The sequence below is a fragment of the Macrosteles quadrilineatus genome, unplaced genomic scaffold (assembly GCF_028750875.1).
Source record: "Macrosteles quadrilineatus isolate MER2022 unplaced genomic scaffold, UCM_ALF_1.0 Scaffold_3__2_contigs__length_128488019, whole genome shotgun sequence".
In the NCBI taxonomy this organism is placed as follows: domain Eukaryota; kingdom Metazoa; phylum Arthropoda; class Insecta; order Hemiptera; family Cicadellidae; genus Macrosteles; species Macrosteles quadrilineatus.
In genome coordinates this window covers 30,690,057-30,710,190 of record NW_026542596.1, presented here as the reverse complement: position 1 = coordinate 30,710,190, position 20,134 = coordinate 30,690,057, and the positions used below count along the sequence as shown (strand labels likewise).

Genomic DNA, 20,134 nt, shown 5'->3' with positions numbered 1-20,134 from the left:
CTGAAAACAAGTGAGCGCAGCGAACGATTTCCAACCTGAAGGTGAGTGAGCGTAGCGAACGAACTTCAACCAGGACGTGATTGAGCCATGCGAATACTTATGAAGTTAAGCGGGGCAAAGCCCGCGGGTACAGCTGGTTGAATATAAAATTGCAAGTTATTTCCAATTTCTAAAGATTTCAATCACCTTCCATTTTTTACTGGAATGAGATAGAAACCTATAGTTTGCGTTGTTAGTTTTCTTTTACCAGGACCTTCAAAATGAGGGGTCACTCGATGGGGCTTATCATTTAAAACTTTTGAGTTTCCCCCGAAATCCCCCATTTTGGGTTTGGTAAGCAAGTGGCTATTAGGCTTAAAAAGTACTTCATAACATGCCAAAAAGGTGTGTAGAGTTTAGTTATCCTAGTGTGAGCCGCTACAAAATTTACAGCGGGTCTCCAGACTTGGAAAGCTGTAAGTTAAATTTAACTTCTGAGAATTTCAATTGGCTGCCACTTTTTACTGGATTGAGATAAAGACCTCTAGTTTGCGTTGTTGGTTTTCTTTTACCAGGACCTTCAAAATGAGGGGTCACTCGATGGGTCTCTGTATTTGAAATTTTTTAGTTTCCCCCAAAATCCTCCATTTTGGGGATGTACACCAAGTGATGGCTATGCCCAAAAAGTACTTCATAACATGTCATAAAGGTGTGCCAAGTTTGGTTTTTCTAGTATGGGCCATTAAAAAATAACAGGGGGTCTCCACACTTTTTACTAACCCTGTATAGTGTTAAGCAAAAGGGTGGATACACCAACTTAAGGAAAACTAAACTTTGCACACCTTTATAAGGCATTAAAGTGCACTTTTTGGTAGGTATTCAAAAAATTTCTGGAGTCCCACAATGAGATATTTTTGGGCCAGCATAAAAATTTCAAAAGATGAGCCCTATCGAGTGATATCTCATTTAAAGTTATGGTTAAAAGAAGAATACCAGCAAAAACTAGAGGTAACTAATCCCAAAATGGCAGACATTTGAATGTGCATTGAAAATACATGATAACTTAGGTTCTCAGTCTGAGAAAATTTCAATAGTGGAGGTGGATAACACAAAATCTTATCTATTTCAAAAGAGGTGTGTAAAGGTCAAGACTAGATACAAATTATCATATTACTGATCAGGGAAAAATTGATTTTCAATCACAAATTCTCTAAATTTTTATAGACATTCACTCTAATCATACATTGCACATGAAACCCATGCAATCACTTTAGTCAGCATGATAAATAAATGGCACACTAAACGCTTCTATAAGCTTTGCAGAAGACAAAAATATACAACTGATGTGACCTATCTACTAAGTTTAAAATTACATACAATCCCATATAAAATATAAAAAGTTAAAAATATATCTGTACACATCTCTATACAATTTAATCCTCTTTTAATTGGCCTACGGTTTATCACTATTTGGTTTGAATTTTCTAATTGACATTTGGAATGATAGTAGTTTCTCATCATCTACCTCCATGGCGGCTTATTGAACTGGTTCTGCCTATCGGATTGTTCTTTTGTTTGTTTCTCATTTTCCTGGAATCAAATCAAATTATTACTACTGTATTAGGATATTACATAGAAAGGGTGTGAAAAGTAACAAGTTGATTCTACCTCTTCGTAGTTTGACAGGTGGAATACCCTAAAACTACAAGCTCTGAAAATCCTGTGGTAATTTGAACATTTTCATCTACTGTATTAGCGTCAGTAAGGTAAGCCTGCAATTAAAACTATCCACTATAAAATCTATAAAAATCCCTGCCTAAAGCCATATTTAATATTTAAATATACAGGGTGGCTGAAAAGTAACTTACACCCCCCCCCCCCTTAACTTTTCAACCATTTGAGATATTTGAAATCTGTTTGCGGCAACCTTCTTAGATATGATGGGCTACAATAATTATGGTCAATTTTGAAAATTTTGCCCTTAGGGGTAGTGGGGGTAGGGGGTAGCTCAAAATTTTCAAATGACAAGTATGGTCGAGTTTGGTATCATTTTGCAAGTCTTGACGAAATATAACAATTAACATAAATAAAATAGAAATCGGACCATTAATATAACAAAATGGCAGCAACAAATGATTAAGAAAATGGTCATTTAAAGTAGTTTTGAACTGCAATTTTGTTATTAATGCTCCGATTTCTATTTTCTTTATGTTAATTGATATGTTTCGTCAAGACCTGTAAAATGATACCAAACTCGACTATACTTGCTGTTTGAAAATTTTAAGCTTTAATTTTGCCACCCTCATGGTTATTTGGATTTGAAACGTTTTAAAGCGCCATTTTGTTATTAGTGGGCTGATTTTAGTTTTCTTTATGTCAACTTTTATGTTTCATCAAGACCTGTAAAATGATACCAAACTCGACCATACTTGTCATTTGAAAATTTTGAGCTACCCCCTACCCCCACTAACCCCTAAGGGCAAAATTTTCAAAATTGACCATAATTATTGTAGCCCCTCATATCTAAGAAGGTTTCTGCAAACAGATTTCAAATATCTCAAATGGTTGAAAAGTTAAGGGGGGGTGTAAGTTACTTTTCAACCACCCTGTATATTTAAATATTAAATATGGCTTTAGGCAGGGATTTTTATAGATTTTATAGTGGATAGTTTTAATTGCAGGCTTACCTTACTGACGCTAATACAGTAGATGAAAATGTTCAAATTACCACAGTTAAGAAGGGGTGTAAGTTACTTTTCAGCCACCCTGTATATATATATATTTGAGGAATTCGTATAGGTATTTTGATTGCATAAATGTGTTCACATTTCCAGTTTGAACTATTGATGGGTGATACAGATGGTACTTACCATGATCCATCTGTCCAACAACCCGTTGTCTCGCGTAGCGAATGTCTGCGGCTCCAAGTTATCTTGCTGGGCAACATTCTGAAGTGGAACAGGGTTGCCTGGTCCTCTATCCAAAAGCTAAAACAAACAAACCAAGTTAGAAAAGAAGCAAACTGTTGGTTTTCTTTTAATCAAACAAATTAAGAAGTAATTAAATTTATAGTTTATAAACTACACAAACAATCTGAAAAACAAATATGAAATATAGTACCTACGAGTATGTTTAAAATATTATTTTAAGGTTAGAAGTTATGGTACCACATCAATAGCCTATTAGAAACAAAACAATAAGGTGGGAATTTCTAGTATAAAAAGCATAAAATTACTTTTTTTTTTAGGTTGACCTGAGCTATAACAGACACAATCATGTCTGCATATCAACAACTCGTAATTACAAAGACTGATACTGCCATCGTTTACATTCTGCACATGGCTCGTCTAACTTGCTAACTGTTGACGGCCAACCTAATACGCCTATTGATTGATTTTAATTTTCAAGGTTATTGCAGAGAATTCGTTAAAATAACACCTGATGGTTAGTTTAAAGCATTCATTTCAACAAATCACTAATTACTCTCTATTTTTTTATAGTTTCTATTAACCTGTGGATGCAATGCTCCCTGGTGTGGATTAACGTCCGCACTAGTGAGTACTACGACTATCCGCAGTACTATCCTGATAATTAAACTAATTCGTTAATTAAAAGGAAAGTATGTGGTTCGGATTCCAATATAATCTGTAAACACCTAGTTGCCATTACAGTCCAGGCGCTAAACGGGTTGAGTGTGCACTGAAAGTCTGACAACATTTGACTTTTGATTATTGTTGGGGACATCTAGTAGATGAAAAAAATCGATGATGTCGCATTTCTAGGGTGATCAAAACTTGGGGGGGAGTGGTGGGAGGGGGGGGGGAGTTGCGCGTGTCAGTGGTTTACGTTTCCGCGTCTAACTCTTAAACAGTTAATGATAGAAAGGTGGTTTGGCTGTCTATCTACGCCTAGATATATTGTCCTTCAAAATGGTTATTACAACCTTTCTTCTTTCTCTTATGCTTTAGGCCCCAATCAACGTTTATTAAAAAAAGGAAAATTTGAAACTACTTTAAAATCAAATATCGGAAATATTGTACGCGTTTAAGACATGTTACAGAAGATTTATGGTTAGAAAAACTAACAAGTAGTACAACAACACCAAGTTTAAGGAAATCTGTGCAAATACAACAGAGCTACGTTAAGTTTTGTGAGAGTAAACGTGGAAAATTTGTAGTAGTATGGAGGCGCGCCATGGATAGTACGTAGCCCACAGTCAATAGGCTATAGTTTTTATGTTGTAAGTAATTCTGGGAAAGCTGGATTTTTCTATGCTGTTAGACCATGTTGAGATGAGCATTTCCCCAAAAGTCCCCACTCCTCCCACTTGTACTTTCCTCTACCCCCCCCCCCTTTTTTGATAAATTTATATAGTCTCTTAGAAATTAAGCTGTAACTTAAAAACTGATAAGGATAACAACGCAATCTTTTGTTAATCATTTTTGCAATACGATTTTCTACAAAAAGTGTATTTACCATGTTATCTTAAATATTCATAGTTTCGACAAATAAAAATAACATAAACATGGGAGAAAGTATATGTCAGATTACTGAAGAAGAAGAAGAAGAAGAAAAAAAAGTGTTTATTGAAATAAAATATCAATACAGTATTTTTACTTATACACAAAGAGAAAAAAAATGGATTAATATTAGATTAATAGATAAATTTATTGATTAATAGATTAATAAATTTGTTTTATGTTTTGTTGTTGTTGTGTGTTTGGTCAAAGACTGTCTGTTTTGTGGTTGACGTACTGATTTTAAAATATTTTAAAACACTTTAGAAGAGTCCATGAATCACATACAATTATTCATAAAATAAACTGATTTCCACTACAAAATATACACAAATAGCACTACATACTAAAAAGATCAGATAACAAATTAATCAAAAATAAAATTGAAATGTAGCCTACTGAGAATCTGAATTTTTCCTACAAACAGTTAATAATTTATAAAACAAGCCTGTTACTTTAATAATTTACTTTGATAAATACTTAACAAACAATATTTTATAAATTTTTTTAATTACCGTACATAGATTTTTCCCACTTTTGTATTGATATCTCAATTCTTAAATTTAATAATTAAACTCCATTATCAATTCCCACCTTTTACTCCACGCCTCTTTAAGATAATTTCCAAAGTGCCCGCCAATCTTTGCCATTTAAAAATTTAAAAAAATCATATTCATTTAAATATAACTCGCTAAACCAATATTGAAGTTTTTTTTAAATTGGACATTCTACTATAAAATGGTACACCGTTTCATTCCGGTTGAGATTACATAGTGAATATTCATAAATTTGATTTTCCATATAGAGTTAACTTTTTATTAGATGATCCCCTTTATTTGTAAAACATGTTTTTAGGGATGGTTACGAATTAAAAAAATATATCCGCCATTTTCCAATATGGCCAACAACTTTGTTATTTTTATGGAATACGCTGTATTTTAGGATTGTTTTAGAATTTAAATGCCATTTTAAAACGTTTTTATTCGTGACATTTTTTCTCTAAAGCTACTACTTTTAGGAGTTACAGTGTGTTATATCTAAAAAAAGGCTTGTGGTGTACATTCGGCATCCTGTAGCTCATAAACAAGTAAGTTGAGAGAGAAAGTGCAAAGAATACATAAGTCATATATAAGTCTACGTAAAAAAATACATAAAATACGTTAAAAATACTGATTCTGTCTTTTAAAAAATGGCCACCATTTTCAAAAATTGTAGCTTACTTTGATATTGGAGCAATTATTTTATGGTCTTTTTTTGAATGTAGATATGATTTGAAGACTTGTTTATTCTTTGTATTTTCCCTCTTAAACTTACTCGTTTATGAGCTACAGGATGCAGGATGTACTCACAAGCCATTTCTTCTTCGATGTAACTCCTGAAGAAGTAGCTTTAGAAAAAAATGTCAAGAATAAAAAGGTTTAAAAATTGTGCGTTTAGCCTACATTCTAAAACAATCATAAAATACAGGGTATTCCATAGGAATAACAAAGTTGTCAGCCATATTGGAAAATGGAGAACATATATTTAAAATTTGAAACCACTCAAAAAACATCTTAAAAATAAAAGGTAGTCCCATAAGAAGTTAACTGTACATCTCTGTACATCTGTAAATAAAAAGGTTATCTATTGGTTCCACTTAAGGTGAGACACCCTGTATAATAAAATGAGGCTCTGGCATAAAGCAGCAAATGCACAAGATTCATTCATATGTATTCACAACAGTCTGTATATGTACTGAATGAGCTACATAACGTTAATATAATCTATATAAAGTGGCAAATTCAAATACAAAAACCATAATATACGTAATTTTTTTCATTGTTGCGGTGGACAAAAAAGTCAGATTCCTGTAAAATCAATTTACTGTACTATCTATAACCACTATATGCAACTTTTAATAACTATATATAATTTTAAAGCGTAAACTATGCACCCCAAATTTTATACCAAACATTTTGTCGTGTGACCTCGTATAAAAAATCGACAAGGAAAAGTTTCATAAATTAATCCGTAAAAATTAATTTTGTATGTTTATGATATTTTTTAACCATGAATATTTTAGGATAACATAGTAAATACACTTTTTGTAGAAAATCGTAACGCAAAATGATTAATAAAAGATTGCGTTGTTATATCCTTACCCGTTCATAAGTGAGCTCGTTCGCATGGCTCAATCACGTCCTGGTTGAAGTTCGTTCGCTACGCTCACTCAGCTGTACCCGCGGGCTTTGCCCCGTTTTACTTCATAAGTGAAATTGTTCGCATGGCTCAATCACGTCCTGGTTGAAGTTCGTTCGCTACGCTCACTCACCTTTAGGTTGGAGATCGTTCGCTGCGCTCACTTGTCTTCAGGTTAGCTCGTTCGCTAAGCTAACTCACCTCCAGGTTGAAGTTCGTTCGCTACGCTCACTCACCTTTTGGTTGCAAATTAGCTGTTGTCATAAATTTAAAACAAAATAATAGTGCTGCACCCTGTTGGTAATCCTTGTAAGTTTTTAATGCTTTTGCATATCATAGAACCAACTTTTTAGTTGAAACAGCTGACTAAATTCTTTAATTCCCTTTTAATATGAATACTCATAAGGTTAACATGGGGAACTATAGAGCCACTGGGGCGGAGCCCGAAAGGATTTTTGAGATAAGAATATGCCTATATGTTAATCGGCAGGGTGGCTACTCATCCAGGATAATAAATTTCCCTGATAATTCCCTGATTTTTAATGTTAAAACTGTATTTTTCCCTGACTGATCTTAGTATAGCCTACGAATCATATATGAAAAACAACTAACTTTTGACGACCATGAATAAGTTGTTGAATATACATAACTCAACAAAACAGAGTTATGTACAGAGATATGTTTGTTTTGTTGGTGGTAAAAAACATAACTTAATTGAAATTGCTTGTAAAAAGAAAAAATAGGTTATTGATAAGAAAGAATGCTTTCAATGGGCCTAACTTAAAAATATTTAAGGATTTACTCACCCATCATGAGCAACAATGATGATATGAACTGATGCTACACAACCATTGTTATTAAGGTCATGTATGTTATAGGCCTAAAATATAAAATTCAAATATTTTTCCCTTGTACTTTTAATTTACAATCTCCAAAGCTTATTCAAGCTTCATTTCTTGAGTTAGGCTATTGGTCAAATAAATGTTTGACAAAATCTAATATCCGAAAAATACAAAAATCTGTTCATATGTTGAATGTGTATTTACTCTTAATACACAATAAAAAATAAAAAAACACTTTAAAATGTCTGTAAAGGTAAATTTCAAGTTCAGAAGTACCCCATCCCTACCAAATGAATAGATCACCAACCACCAATAACACTTTTTCACTTTATGGATTTAATTTCTTCATTTAAAAGCTCCACTTCTTTTTGAGCTTCCTCTAATATTTTTTTCTTTTTCAACTCCAACTCTTTTAACTTAGTCGTTGCAAGTCTTTTCTTCATTTTGTTTTCTGTTTCTTTTTCCTGTTGTTTTTTTTTTTCTTTGAGTGCTTCGACATATTTTGAATGAGCATTCTTAGCGGAATTGATCAGAGGTTTTTCTACAATAAAACGATCAATCCCGCCCAAATTTGTCATTGAATCGTAAACCACTCTTCTTGCAATTAGGAGTTCGTTCCTCATATTGTCAACAATGCATTCAGCATTGACCGAAAAACCTCTCTCGACATTAGCGTTTCCATGCGAAAGGCTCATCGTGCGTTTCCTACAGTCATCTCTAAATTTGAGTATTTCTAAATCAGTTAGTTTCCTTCCATGGCCATTAGCCTTACTGATGGCCCTATTTGTAGCAATGCCAACATTTATTTCTTTACTTGGTAGAAGATTGGAGGGAATTAACTTGATGGCAGTGACTGATTTGGTTTCCTTGATGACATCTGGCTTTGTAACTCTTTTAATCTCATCCAACAATATTGACGATAGGTCAGTGTACAAAAAAGGCGACATTGGGTGATCAGATTGAAACTCTTTTAAGAAAGGTTCCATGTCACTGGCCAAACTCTTAAAAAACTCTAACTTCGCAAGCATGAGAGGATCACTAACAGCTTTTGCAACCTGTTGAAAACTATATGTGTCCATTCCAGTTCCCTTATTTTTTTTCACATCTTCAACAAATTCTTTTAAGTGAGGAATAATCTCTTGAGCTCTCTCTGCTACCTCAACATTTTGTAGCCATCTAACAGAACAAAATTTCTTGGGGAAATTTAAAGATCCTGTAACACTAGTGAAGTAAGCTCTTCTGGCAGGCGAGTCTTTAAAGAGATTATATACAGACCTCAAAAATTGAACAATGTCCCATCCTGTCACAACCATTGCTGATTTAAATGCTCCGTGTCTGCAAACAATATAAAAATCCTATAGATTTATGGTAATTTTTTTCAAAGAGTTATGCAAAAACAAAGGATAATTTTACGAGCTCAAAAGTTTTCTATATTTTTTACTACGGTAATTAAGTTAAGTCCTAAAAATAACGAATATGATTCCAAAATAGTAATCAGTTAACAGAAAATATTAAATTTAGTTACTTTAAGACAATTATAAAAGTTAGCTTAAGGTAAGAGAGTTAATACCGGTATGTTGATTCAATTTTAAAAGGCAATAAGAATAGGCCTAGGCCTAATTTTATTTTTCCCAAGTCAGATCCAGTTAGATAAGATTAGGTTTTTAGTGCCATAAAACACTTTTTGCCTACTCAAGAATAGGCCTAACTAAAAATAATTTAACATCAATAACAACTAACAGTGTAATAATTAATAGGCTATGTTCAAATCTGACCTAATAAGCCACTAACTTATTGTAGAAGTTTTGTGTTGATTAAGTTTAGGCTTAGGCATGGAAAGCCTTCCAATTCAAACTAGACAAAACAACATTTAGTTTTTTTTTATATATGGTACCGGTACAGATGAGCCTAATGTTTGGTTTAAAGTTTCTAATTAGTTGTTTTAAAAATAGGCTAAGTTATAGGAGTAAAGGCTATCTTAGCCTGTAGTTAAAAAGGGCTTAGGCCTACTTACAAGGTATGTAGTCCACAGCTCCCGATGTCTAGGAGTGTCTTTGAGTTAACTTCATCAGAACCTTGATCATTTAGTTCAGCTTGCAAATCTTTCAAAAACTTAAGGTTCACATAAGGACCATCCATTGAAATTTGTACAAGTTTCTTCATGTTTAGGTTTTTGGTTCCATCCTTGAAGGCCACTAGGATGTCTTCTGCTTTTGATCGACCCAGGAACACTGATGTCAAATACCTTGTGGTCACTTCATTTTTGTCCGGGTCCCAAAAACGAACATTAATGTCCATTTGTTTCTTTTGGGCAACTTTATTGAGAGCTTCATCAAAGCCAATTACCATGTAGTTACTTTCATCAATTTTTTTCAGGAGTTCGGTTTGAAAATATGGAGCTATTCCATAGACTATGGTGTAACCTATTTTATCTCTTTGAAGCTGCATTTTCGAGGCAATATCGCTGTCAGTAAACATGAGCTTGAACAATGACACATTGTGTGCTGCAGAACGTAAGGAGGCATGAGTCATTACTGATTCAATACACCACAAAATTTCACTTGTAATGACCTTATCCATTAACACAAATTTTTCCATCCCTCGAGGTTTGAAAGTAGAGTTTTCTACGTAAGGTTGAGGCCTATTGCATTGAACTTGCACTATATTATCTTCAACAGGTGTAGGCCTAGTGGCGACTTGCTGTAAAATTTCACCAGACGACGACGCTGTGGGTTGATCATTAATAGACCTAATAAAACATCTCAATGAAGCAGATTTAGCACATGCTGACATAAACGTTTTGTGTTTTTCGCCATTCATATGGCTAGACACCGCACGTTTACCCATATTACTAAGGTTAAACGTTTTATTGCAGACATTGCACTTCGCTACCGAATTATTATTTTCAACTCTCTCTAACCAGGGAGAAAATTGAGGCTCATTAAGCCAATTGAGTTGAAAAGATGTTTTAACACTTTTAGGAGACATTGATGACTATTTCAGAACACATCGCAAGGAAAAAATAGTAAATTTTATCACCACTGAAAATAAAAGAGGAGAATGTTTGATGATGAGTGATGAAGAAATTAATTGTGTCCGACTCCGATTCCGATATTCCACTCCACTCCAATGCCAATGTCCAATACCGAAGACTGGAGTGGAGTGACTAGGCTTTTTTTCAGATTGGCCATTGATTAAAAATCTCCTTGGAAATATAGGCAATGGAACGTTCTGAAATGAATTGAATTGAAATCGAGCAGGCAGGGTACGACTTCAGTTTGAATTGGATCGATATGTAATAGATGCGAGTTCAGTTTTTCATCGGACACGAATATAACACGCACATAGGAATTTATATTCAATGGCACAAGTTGAAGTGGAACGGGTTGAGTTTGAGTTGTTGTTAAGAGGCCGTTAGAATGAAACTGAGTTGTATTTAGATAGACAAATCATTGGTAGAACAAAGACAGATTGCAATAATGAAAGCTAACACTGTAACAAAGATTTATTAATTGAAATTCACTTTAAAAAATAGAGTGAGAGGCAGGAGGGAGGGAAAGAGAAGATATAGCAACGAAAGTGACCTTGAGGCATACGTAGCGACGTAGCTGTTGCCATGCGAGTGGGCCACTATTCCCCGCGCTGCTACTAGCAGACGAAACCTCTTGTCAACACGATAATGCGGACTCACGGTGGAAACGTATCTACGCAACAACATTCATTCTACTTTAAGTAATGTAAATATTCTATGGTTATACTTTTCTATTGTAATCATCAATATATATCGCCAATCTACTTGTTTAACACAATTCATAAAATGCATATTTTTCCCTGACCGTTTGCAAATTTCCCTGACTTTTCCCTGACTTTTCCAGAATTTTTAATATCCCTGACTTTTCCCGTTTTCCCGGTTTTCCCGGTCGATCGCCACCCTGATTGGGAATGTGAGCTATCATCATGCCAAATTTCAGCAAAATCCATCCAGTGGTTAATGCGTTTACTTGTCACAAACATACATCCATACACCCAAACTTTCTCATTTATAATATTAGTAGGATTTGTAAGAGACTGTAAATTTATCTAAAAAGGGGGGGGGGGTAGAGGAAAGCACAAGGGGGAGGAGTGGGGACTTTGGGAAAATTTCTTATCTCAACATGGTCTAACAGCATAGAAAAATCCAGCTTTCCAGAATTACTTACAACATAAAACCTATAGCCTATTGACTGTGGGCTACGTACTATCCATGGCGCGCCTCGATACTACTACAAATTTTCCACGTTTACTCTTACAGAACTAAACGTAGCTCTGTTGTTTTTGCACAGCTTTCCTTAAACTTGGTGTTGTTGTACTACTTGTTAGTTTTTCAACCATAAATCTTCTTTAACATGTCTTAAACACGTACAATATTTCCGATATTTGATTTTAAAGTAGATTCAAATTTTCCTTTTTGCAATAAACGTTGATTGGGGCCTAAAGCATAAGAGATAGAAGAAAGGTTGTAATAACCTTTTTGAAGAACAATATATTTAGGCGTAGATAGACAGTTAAACCACCTTTCTGTCATTAACCGTTTGAGAGTTAGACGCTGAAACGTAAACCACTGACGCGCGCAACTTCCCCCCCACCGAGTTGTGACCACCCTAGAAATGCGACATCATAGATTTTTTTCATCTACTAGATGTCCCTAACAATAATCAAAAGTCAAATTCAAAAGTCAAATTTTGTCAGACTTTCGGTGCTTACTCAACCCGTTTGGGGTCTGTCTTTTTAGCTGTATGGGCTATTAATTAACAGCTGTGTCTAAGGAACATGTCGGTCTTAGTCACTGACAAGACTACAAGATCACGCCACTCATCCTACACTCATCCTTTACTACTCATATTTGGGTTAAATAAATAATGGATAAAAATAAAATTGAAGAGGGTAGTGACAACTTACCATCTGTATGTACTTCTTGAGTTGTTGGTCTTGACTAGGCTGTGATGTCCTGTAAGTGACCATCCCCTCTTGACAGAACGGTACATCCTCCCCTGGACCAAGGCTGGCTGTTGATGCTGATCTGCTCACCCTCACATCTCCCTGGCCCTGGCACCTACTTCTGTCTTCCTGTGGCGCCTCGTACAACGCCTGAAAGTAGTGTATCTGAATAAGCAATAGCCATTATGTTTTAAACCTTTAGGGAGCGTTTATGTTGGAGCTGCAATAAACGATCGTGGCAACGTTAAGAGCAGAGATGCTTAGTAGGGAATTGCGATCTGCTTCTACCAATTGCTCATGTCTGAGCCATGACACTCACGCTGACAGGTTGATTTGTGAGTTTGTTTGTTAAAAACGAGTGTGTGATGTGTGATTCTGAAAAAGTATGATTACATTTTAGAATCAAAATCAGTAAAGGATTATTCACTGGGATGTAAAAATTGATAGTATTATGCACATCCTATCGATCATATCAATATTTGTGTTCAATTCTTGAGCTATTTCACTCCACAACTTGTCTAACACAGATTCTATTGTGATGATTGTGATTATCACACCTGTCCCATAATGCTGTTTCATAAAAACTTGTGATATTCGTATTAAGTAAAAACGTGCTTGGAGTCTTGATACTAGCTGAGAAAAAGGACTGAGCTATTATTGATGCTATCATCCATGGTTGGGATACAAGAGCGAATAACAGCACAGCTCCGACATGAACCCACCCTTAGAGTTCATCTGTTGATGTGGGAACAAAATGACTGTTATGCTTTGTGTTTGTGTTTCTGTCGACCCAACCTGACCCGAGAAAATCAGGGACCACCAACCCCAACTTTCTTTTTTCTGAGGAGAGCTCTATAGCCCCTTATCCGCCTGTATTCAATAGAAATTCGTAATCACCCCAGCATACACGTTGGTGGCATTCAACTACATCCATTTAGCGAATTTCCCTATAGGGAAGTAGCTATTACCGTAGGTGGCATGGTAAGACCTAGGCCCGGGACCGATTTACTTTTTCATTTTGATGTCCCCAGAGGCCAGAAACACCATTTGTTCAAATTTTTATATATGTATATATGTATATATATATATATATATGTGTCCGTGAACACGATAACTTGAGTAATTTTTATCCGATTTTGATGAAATTTGGTTTGAAGGTGTAAGGCGGGATAAACTTGAATGAGTTTGCGAACCAGCATGATTGGACCATGGGAACGGGGTTTTACAGGGGGGTTTTATGGGGTAAAAATTGGTTTTTCTAATTTTTGACCCTCCAAACACAAAATTTCCCAATTTCTCTTCAGACCTTCTTAAAGAGCTTAAAAAACAAATAATTTAGTATATCAAAGTGTTTTTGTACTATTATTAGTTACAGAGAAAATTCAAATAATTGTTATTTTAAAATTCCCATGTTATTCTTATGGGGAATATTGTAAAATGTTGTAGTCTGCTTGTTTATGGATATATTTTGATCAAACTTGGTAAATTTATTTATTTTATACTAAGTTATTAATATTTCTCTAAAAAACACACTTTTTTACCCTCCCTGTAGCATCAAGCCTATGTACTCATAAAAATTAATGTTAATTAAATACATTTAATTGAAAATCAATTCAGGAAACTGGAAATTCGCTTAGTCGGCAGGTTTGCTGCGGCGGGGGTATTGTTTCAAAAACTGGTAACAAATTTAACGTGGGGATGGAATGTCTAGTTGTATAAGTCAAACATTTTTCCCTCTGATCGTATTCACCTTGATGGGGTTGCTGATGATGTTCAGAGCCTCCCTCCATTGTGTCTCCATGACACTATGCAGCCGCTGCGCAATGTCTGCCCGTCTGTCTGCTTCTTCCTGCAACTTCTTCTCCAATGCAGTCCGCAGTCTCTCGCTCTCCGTCAACTTCTCCTTCCAACTGTTTATGTCTGCTTTGTGAATCTCTTCTACACGTAGCAAGTCTCTTTTGAATCTGAAACAATTAGTTCAATTAAGCTCAATGTTGAGTCGTATTGAGTTTGTAATGTCTAAGTACAGTCACGCAAACTCGACATAATGTGGACAGGAAGTGTGCAGTTTGAGATATGCCGGATTACTTGGGAAAAGGACAAAAAAACTGAGGCTAGATTTTTTTCAATGAAAGGCTCTATGCCAGGATTTTAAATTGCACAATAAAGGAGGATAGCAGCTAGCTAACCTAGAAGAAATACAGGTAGGCCATAGAACACACAGAAGACAAATAAAACCCACAATATCTTGTCCTTGAGGGGACTTTGTGAAGTGTATAGGAGTGAAAGTATGAATAATCATATTTTGTAACCTGAATAGCCTTATACCATTAGCTGGACTCTGTAAAATTAAAACTATGCCATATCTCAATGTAGACTTCACAACAATACAATAAACAACTCAAAGTGTTTCATTCATACATTCTGACTATTTCTGAAATTCAGATTCCAGCTTATATTATAAATACCTAGCTTACTTGTCGTGTAGTTGTCGGCACTGATCGTTGGCTTTCTCCGCCCAATGTTTCTCCTTGTTGTGCAGCTCAGCTTTGAGTGCTGCCTCGGCCGTCTCTAGTTGTGTCTGGAACTCCTGAAGCTTCTCTTTGACCACCGCCTCCAACTGTCCTTGGTACAGAGCTCGGAGTTCAGTACGAGCCACTTCCATCCTCTCTTGGCTCACCCGTACCTCTTCTTGCGCCAATTTCTGGAACAACCAGACAGAGTGATTTTAAATCAACATTTTTAACCATTGACAGAAGATTTTTTTTTAAATTCATTTATTTTATTAAATTTTTTTAAGTTTTAAGTTTTTAGGTCTTTAATCAAGTATATATTTCAACACAATCTGTCCATTTTTAACCAAAATAAAAGCCAGAGAGAAAAATCTGTGTCCACTTCTATGTTTGTTTATGTAAAAGAAGTAAAACAGGTGTTGTGCGAAATCCTTTTAAAACTCACCAATGCCGCCAATTTTCACCCAAGGCAGACACCGTTTATTTATGGTGGGCTCTCCACTCCTGATAAGCCTAACATTAACAAGTTACGGATTGCACATGTACAAGATTGGAACCCGCACTAGAAGAAAGACCTCAACGCTACACTTTTAGTGCAACGCCTTAGCCAACTAGGCTACCATTCCAATTTATTTGACGTACTACTTGAGGGCCAGTGGGTTAGCTGTTTGACTATCTCGCGGCGCAATGCGGTAACGAGCTAGAACGATCAGTCATCGTCAATGGGTTCGACAGAAAATTATTCTAGGACATTTGTGAGGCTAACAGGCATACCTGAATGGTAAAGTGCCCAATAGGGCACAAAAACACATACACACTATACACAAAACATTAAAATATTTCACTGCCACTGACAGCATTTTCAACTAAGGGAGGTATGAATTGAAAAGGAAGTCTTTAGTTCTAATGGTGGCCAGGAAGTTGTTGTAACAGTGTTATTCTCTGTATACATTTTACTATCATAGTTTCTATTGATCTTGTGTAGACTATATGTGTGTAGATATATATGTAAGCCTGCTTACTCGGTTGGATATAGAAGTGGATATTATATGAATAATATTGGATATTGGATTAAAGGTGTTAGGTGTAAATACTACACCGTTTTACTGATTGAAAAATTGATACACCCTTAGAGAAGGTTTAAGAACCATTAGACGAAATCAAGGTTACAAATTAAACGCTTGCTTATTTTAAAAATGGACCATTACCGTGTGTTATACATTTGACAGTTTAATGTTCTAAGACCGCATAAAAAGGCAATGGCCTATTCCTACAATAAGGTCCATGATTAACTTTAATATGCACTGTTTTAACAAGAAAACACCTTCTTAAAATGTTATACAGAGCAACAACTCAAAAACAACCAAAACATACAATATAGTTATTGATCTACCTCTTTCTTGTAGGCTTCGTTCAGGGCTTGTTGAAGTGAGTTCATTTTCTGTTCTAAAATACTATTTCGATTTCTTTCCTCTTTAACACCAGTTGTAAGTGTTAGCTTTTGTTCTTTCAGAACATTATTTTCCGCTTCAAATTCATTGAGTCTCTTTCTTGATTTTTCCAACTCCGCCTTCAGTTTGGAGAGAAGCTCTTCTTCCTTAAAAAACATTTAAAATTTCATAAAATGCAAAAATAAATTGTAAAACAGTACTTTTTCACCAAACTGACATTTTGTGAGATTTCACAAATCTTTAACACTGTAAACTAGACCAAATAATCTTCTACACCAACTCTTACAGTCTTTATCACTAGAACAAGAAAATATGTTTGTATTTATTTATTTATTTACTAGAAGGAAAACCCGGCTTTGCCGGGGTAAAATTGTACAATGTGCAATAAGTGGTTATAGAATTATTTTTTTCTGTTCTCATAGATGTACACTTATCAGTATTTACTCAAGGGAGGTATAGAAGAGCCTTCGATGACGTCAGCTGTCAGATCTCTTCTCTTGAGGGAACACCATTACCGCAACGATACGGTATTGAGCCATCGGCCTCGGTGGTGTAGTGGAAGCGTTCCTGGCTGATGAACTGAAGGTAGCCGGTTCGATCCCCACCGATAGCACTGATAGCTTTTTGTCAACGATTTAGCTTAGAATGTGATTGCTTCTTAACTGTGTGTAGTACATCTTTAGTTAGAATTTGAGGTATTATAATTTTATTTTATGAACAGAACTATTTTTTTGATTTGTAAACCTTCATTCGATTTGTTCATCATCAGCAAGTTTTGTTTGGTTATGACAATTTACTTAAATAATTAAAAAATTATAAAATTGAATTTAAGGCATTTATCATTTTATTTTATGAACAGAACTATTTTTTCGATTAGTAAACCTTCATTAGATTTTTTCATTATCAGTAAGTTTGGTTAGGTTATGACAATTTAATTTATAATTAAAGAATTATAAGATTAATTTTATAGACAAACATTTGGTAAATAATATGTGGGGTTAAATCTTAAAACAAAAAAGCCTTATTGGTCACAATGTTTCAAGTAGGGTATTAATAATATAGATTTTGAAATAAGACTGTCTAAAATAATAATTGAAGTCTCAATCTATTATAACAGTGATCAACTACTGTCACCAATTCCAACATAAATCAATCCACATGGTATCAGACACTTATATACTGCATTTGCTTTCTAGCTTTTAAAATAAAATATAGAAGACTGGTATCCACACTGTGCCTTACATACTGTGAAAGGCTTGTCACACAATGCGTCTGGTCCGGTAAAATCAGATCAGGCATGCCGGATCAGGTAAATTCGGAAACAATTTTAAAACCATGAATTCAAATGGAAGTCCCCAGACTGCATCCGGTCTGGTTCGTCAGGTCCGCTCAGATTATTTCGGATGGGATGCGATTGGCTTCCCGCAAGCTCCAGGTGCCTTGAGCTAGCGCATGCGCAGATGACTTCTACTCAACACATGGCAGTGACAGTAGAGGCACTTTTTTATTATTGATGTTTCTAGAAGAGAATGAAGTTCCATAAATTTCTCTAAGCTCATTTGGGAGTACAAGTCAAGTCAATCATTTATTTCCACAAAACGTTCACAGATCCAGCATAGCTGGGAAACAGGTGAAATGGTCATATACATAATAGCTATTTACATTACAAGTATAGTAAGAGCGTTTTTACATCAGGCAGGTGAATGTTGTGCAACGAGCGGAAGCGAATTGCATAATTCACCTAAGTGATGTAAACACGCTCTTGCGTAACGTACCTGACCCGACAATATACAGGGGGTTACATACATAAATAATTCTTCATTATCCATTTCACTCAAGTTCTAACAGTAACGCTCTTTTACAAACAAAAGCTAGGCTAGGAAAATACTTTAAAGCATAACAATAACATTCAAGCGCACAGCTGATTTCTAGCGTTGAACGTCGTTGGCTCCATAGAGGTACAAGCACACAATGTTATTTAAATGGGTTTCATTACCTCACCGAGTGAGTTTTTTTAACTTTACATCACTTGTAAAGTAAGGAGGTTGTATACATCACACTTGGGATAGGGAAGTTTAACATGGCGGGTTAGGAAAAATACATAAAACTATAATAACTACAAAATCAAATAAATACATAATTTAAAAAATCATTTACTTTATAATACACTCTGTCAAGCAGCAATTTGACAACTTCTTTTTTGGATTTTTCAAATAATTCTAGTGATTTAATATTTTCAGGCAGTTTATTATATAATTTTTCCCCTAGATATTGTGGAAGGGTTTCAAGTGAGGTAAGTCTGTGAATGGGCAGTTGTAAATCGTTTCGGTGTCTTGTTAAATAATCATGGCTATGGTTTTCATTCATAAAAGATTCAAGGTTTTTTTATCAAGATTAATGTTTGCAGGATATAAATTGAGGAAGCGTTAATATTTTCAACTCTCTAAATAATAATTTACAGGATCGTCTGGGTATTGAAAATGTCATGATCCAAGGATTCTTTTTTGAATTTTAAAAATGGTTACGGCATTTTAGCAGTTGCCCCAGCGCTCTATTCCATACAACATGTTTCACACAAACAAGGCAATCATCCTTGTCATTTATTTGGTCAGTAACATGCTGCAGGACAGACATCTGGAAACAGACTGTACTAAGTTTATTTGCTAGAATTGATGTATATTTATCCCAATTTAAAGTGTTAGTACCTATACCTAAGAATTTTGTAGATGAAGTTTCATTAACAATTTCTCCCTGAATATTAATATTTAATTCAATGTTTTTCTCTACATGAGTAGTTTTGAACCTAATAACTTGAGTTTTAGAACAATTAAGACTAAGCCCATTTGCTGTGAACCATTTGTTTAGATCCTCAAAAGTTTGGTTTATCAAATTTTGTAAATTGTTAGGGCTGTTTGATTTTAATATAGCTGTTGTATCATCAGCATATAGAACAAGCTGAGTTTAAATTAAAAGGCAGGTCGTTAATATAGATTAAAACAACAAAGGTCCCAAGATAGAGCCCTGAGGTACACCACAATAGCTCATTTTCCATTTAGAAAAGTTCTAACCTTTATAAATAATAGTAATAATAGTTATCTTTATAAATAATAGTTCTTTGAAAGCGGTTTTAAAGATAGGATTTTAACAACTTCAAAGCAAGTGGAGAAAAATTGTAAAATATAAGCTTAGAAAATAACATTTTATGTACAACACAGTCAAAGGCTTTTGACAAGTCACAAAACATTCCAGCAACATTCTGAGACCTATCAATGCCACAGCCGACCTCCCACAAGAAGTCAGACAGAGCCTGAGTTGTACTACGTCCTGATCTAAAACCATATTGTTCTGTCACAAAAATGTTGTTGCTTTCAAAAAAGATGATATTTGGTCGCTAATAACTTTTTAAATACTTTAGAGAAAGCTGGTAAAATTGAAATGGGACGGTAGTTGTCAGGATTTGACTTACTGCCATTCTTAAAAAGCGGTTTAATTTCAGCGAATTTTAGTTGTTAAGGAAAAATTCCACTCTGTAAACATTGGTTTATTATGAAGCTTAATGGACCTGCAATAACATTGTTGGTTTTTTTTATCAGCGTTACAGGGATTTCATCCCAACCGGCTGACATTTTATTTTTTAGGGAATAAATTGCTTTAGATACTTTTTCTTTGAAATTGGT

At 34.9% G+C, this 20,134-nt stretch overlaps 1 protein-coding gene across 1 annotated transcript; it reads right to left on the bottom strand.

Moving 5' to 3' along the window:
• Window positions 1–1,183: 1,183 nt before the first annotated feature.
• Window positions 1,184–19,929, bottom strand: LOC128989076 (uncharacterized). Its single transcript, XM_054410932.1, has 7 exons — window positions 19,924–19,929; window positions 16,400–16,603; window positions 14,971–15,197; window positions 14,244–14,457; window positions 12,455–12,643; window positions 2,850–2,966; window positions 1,184–1,569 (listed from the first exon to the last, which is right to left on the bottom strand). The coding sequence occupies exons 1-7, from the start codon at window positions 19,927–19,929 to the stop codon at window positions 1,501–1,503; spliced, it is 1,026 nt and encodes a 341-aa protein (XP_054266907.1). The 3' UTR covers window positions 1,184–1,500.
• Window positions 19,930–20,134: the final 205 nt, after the last annotated feature.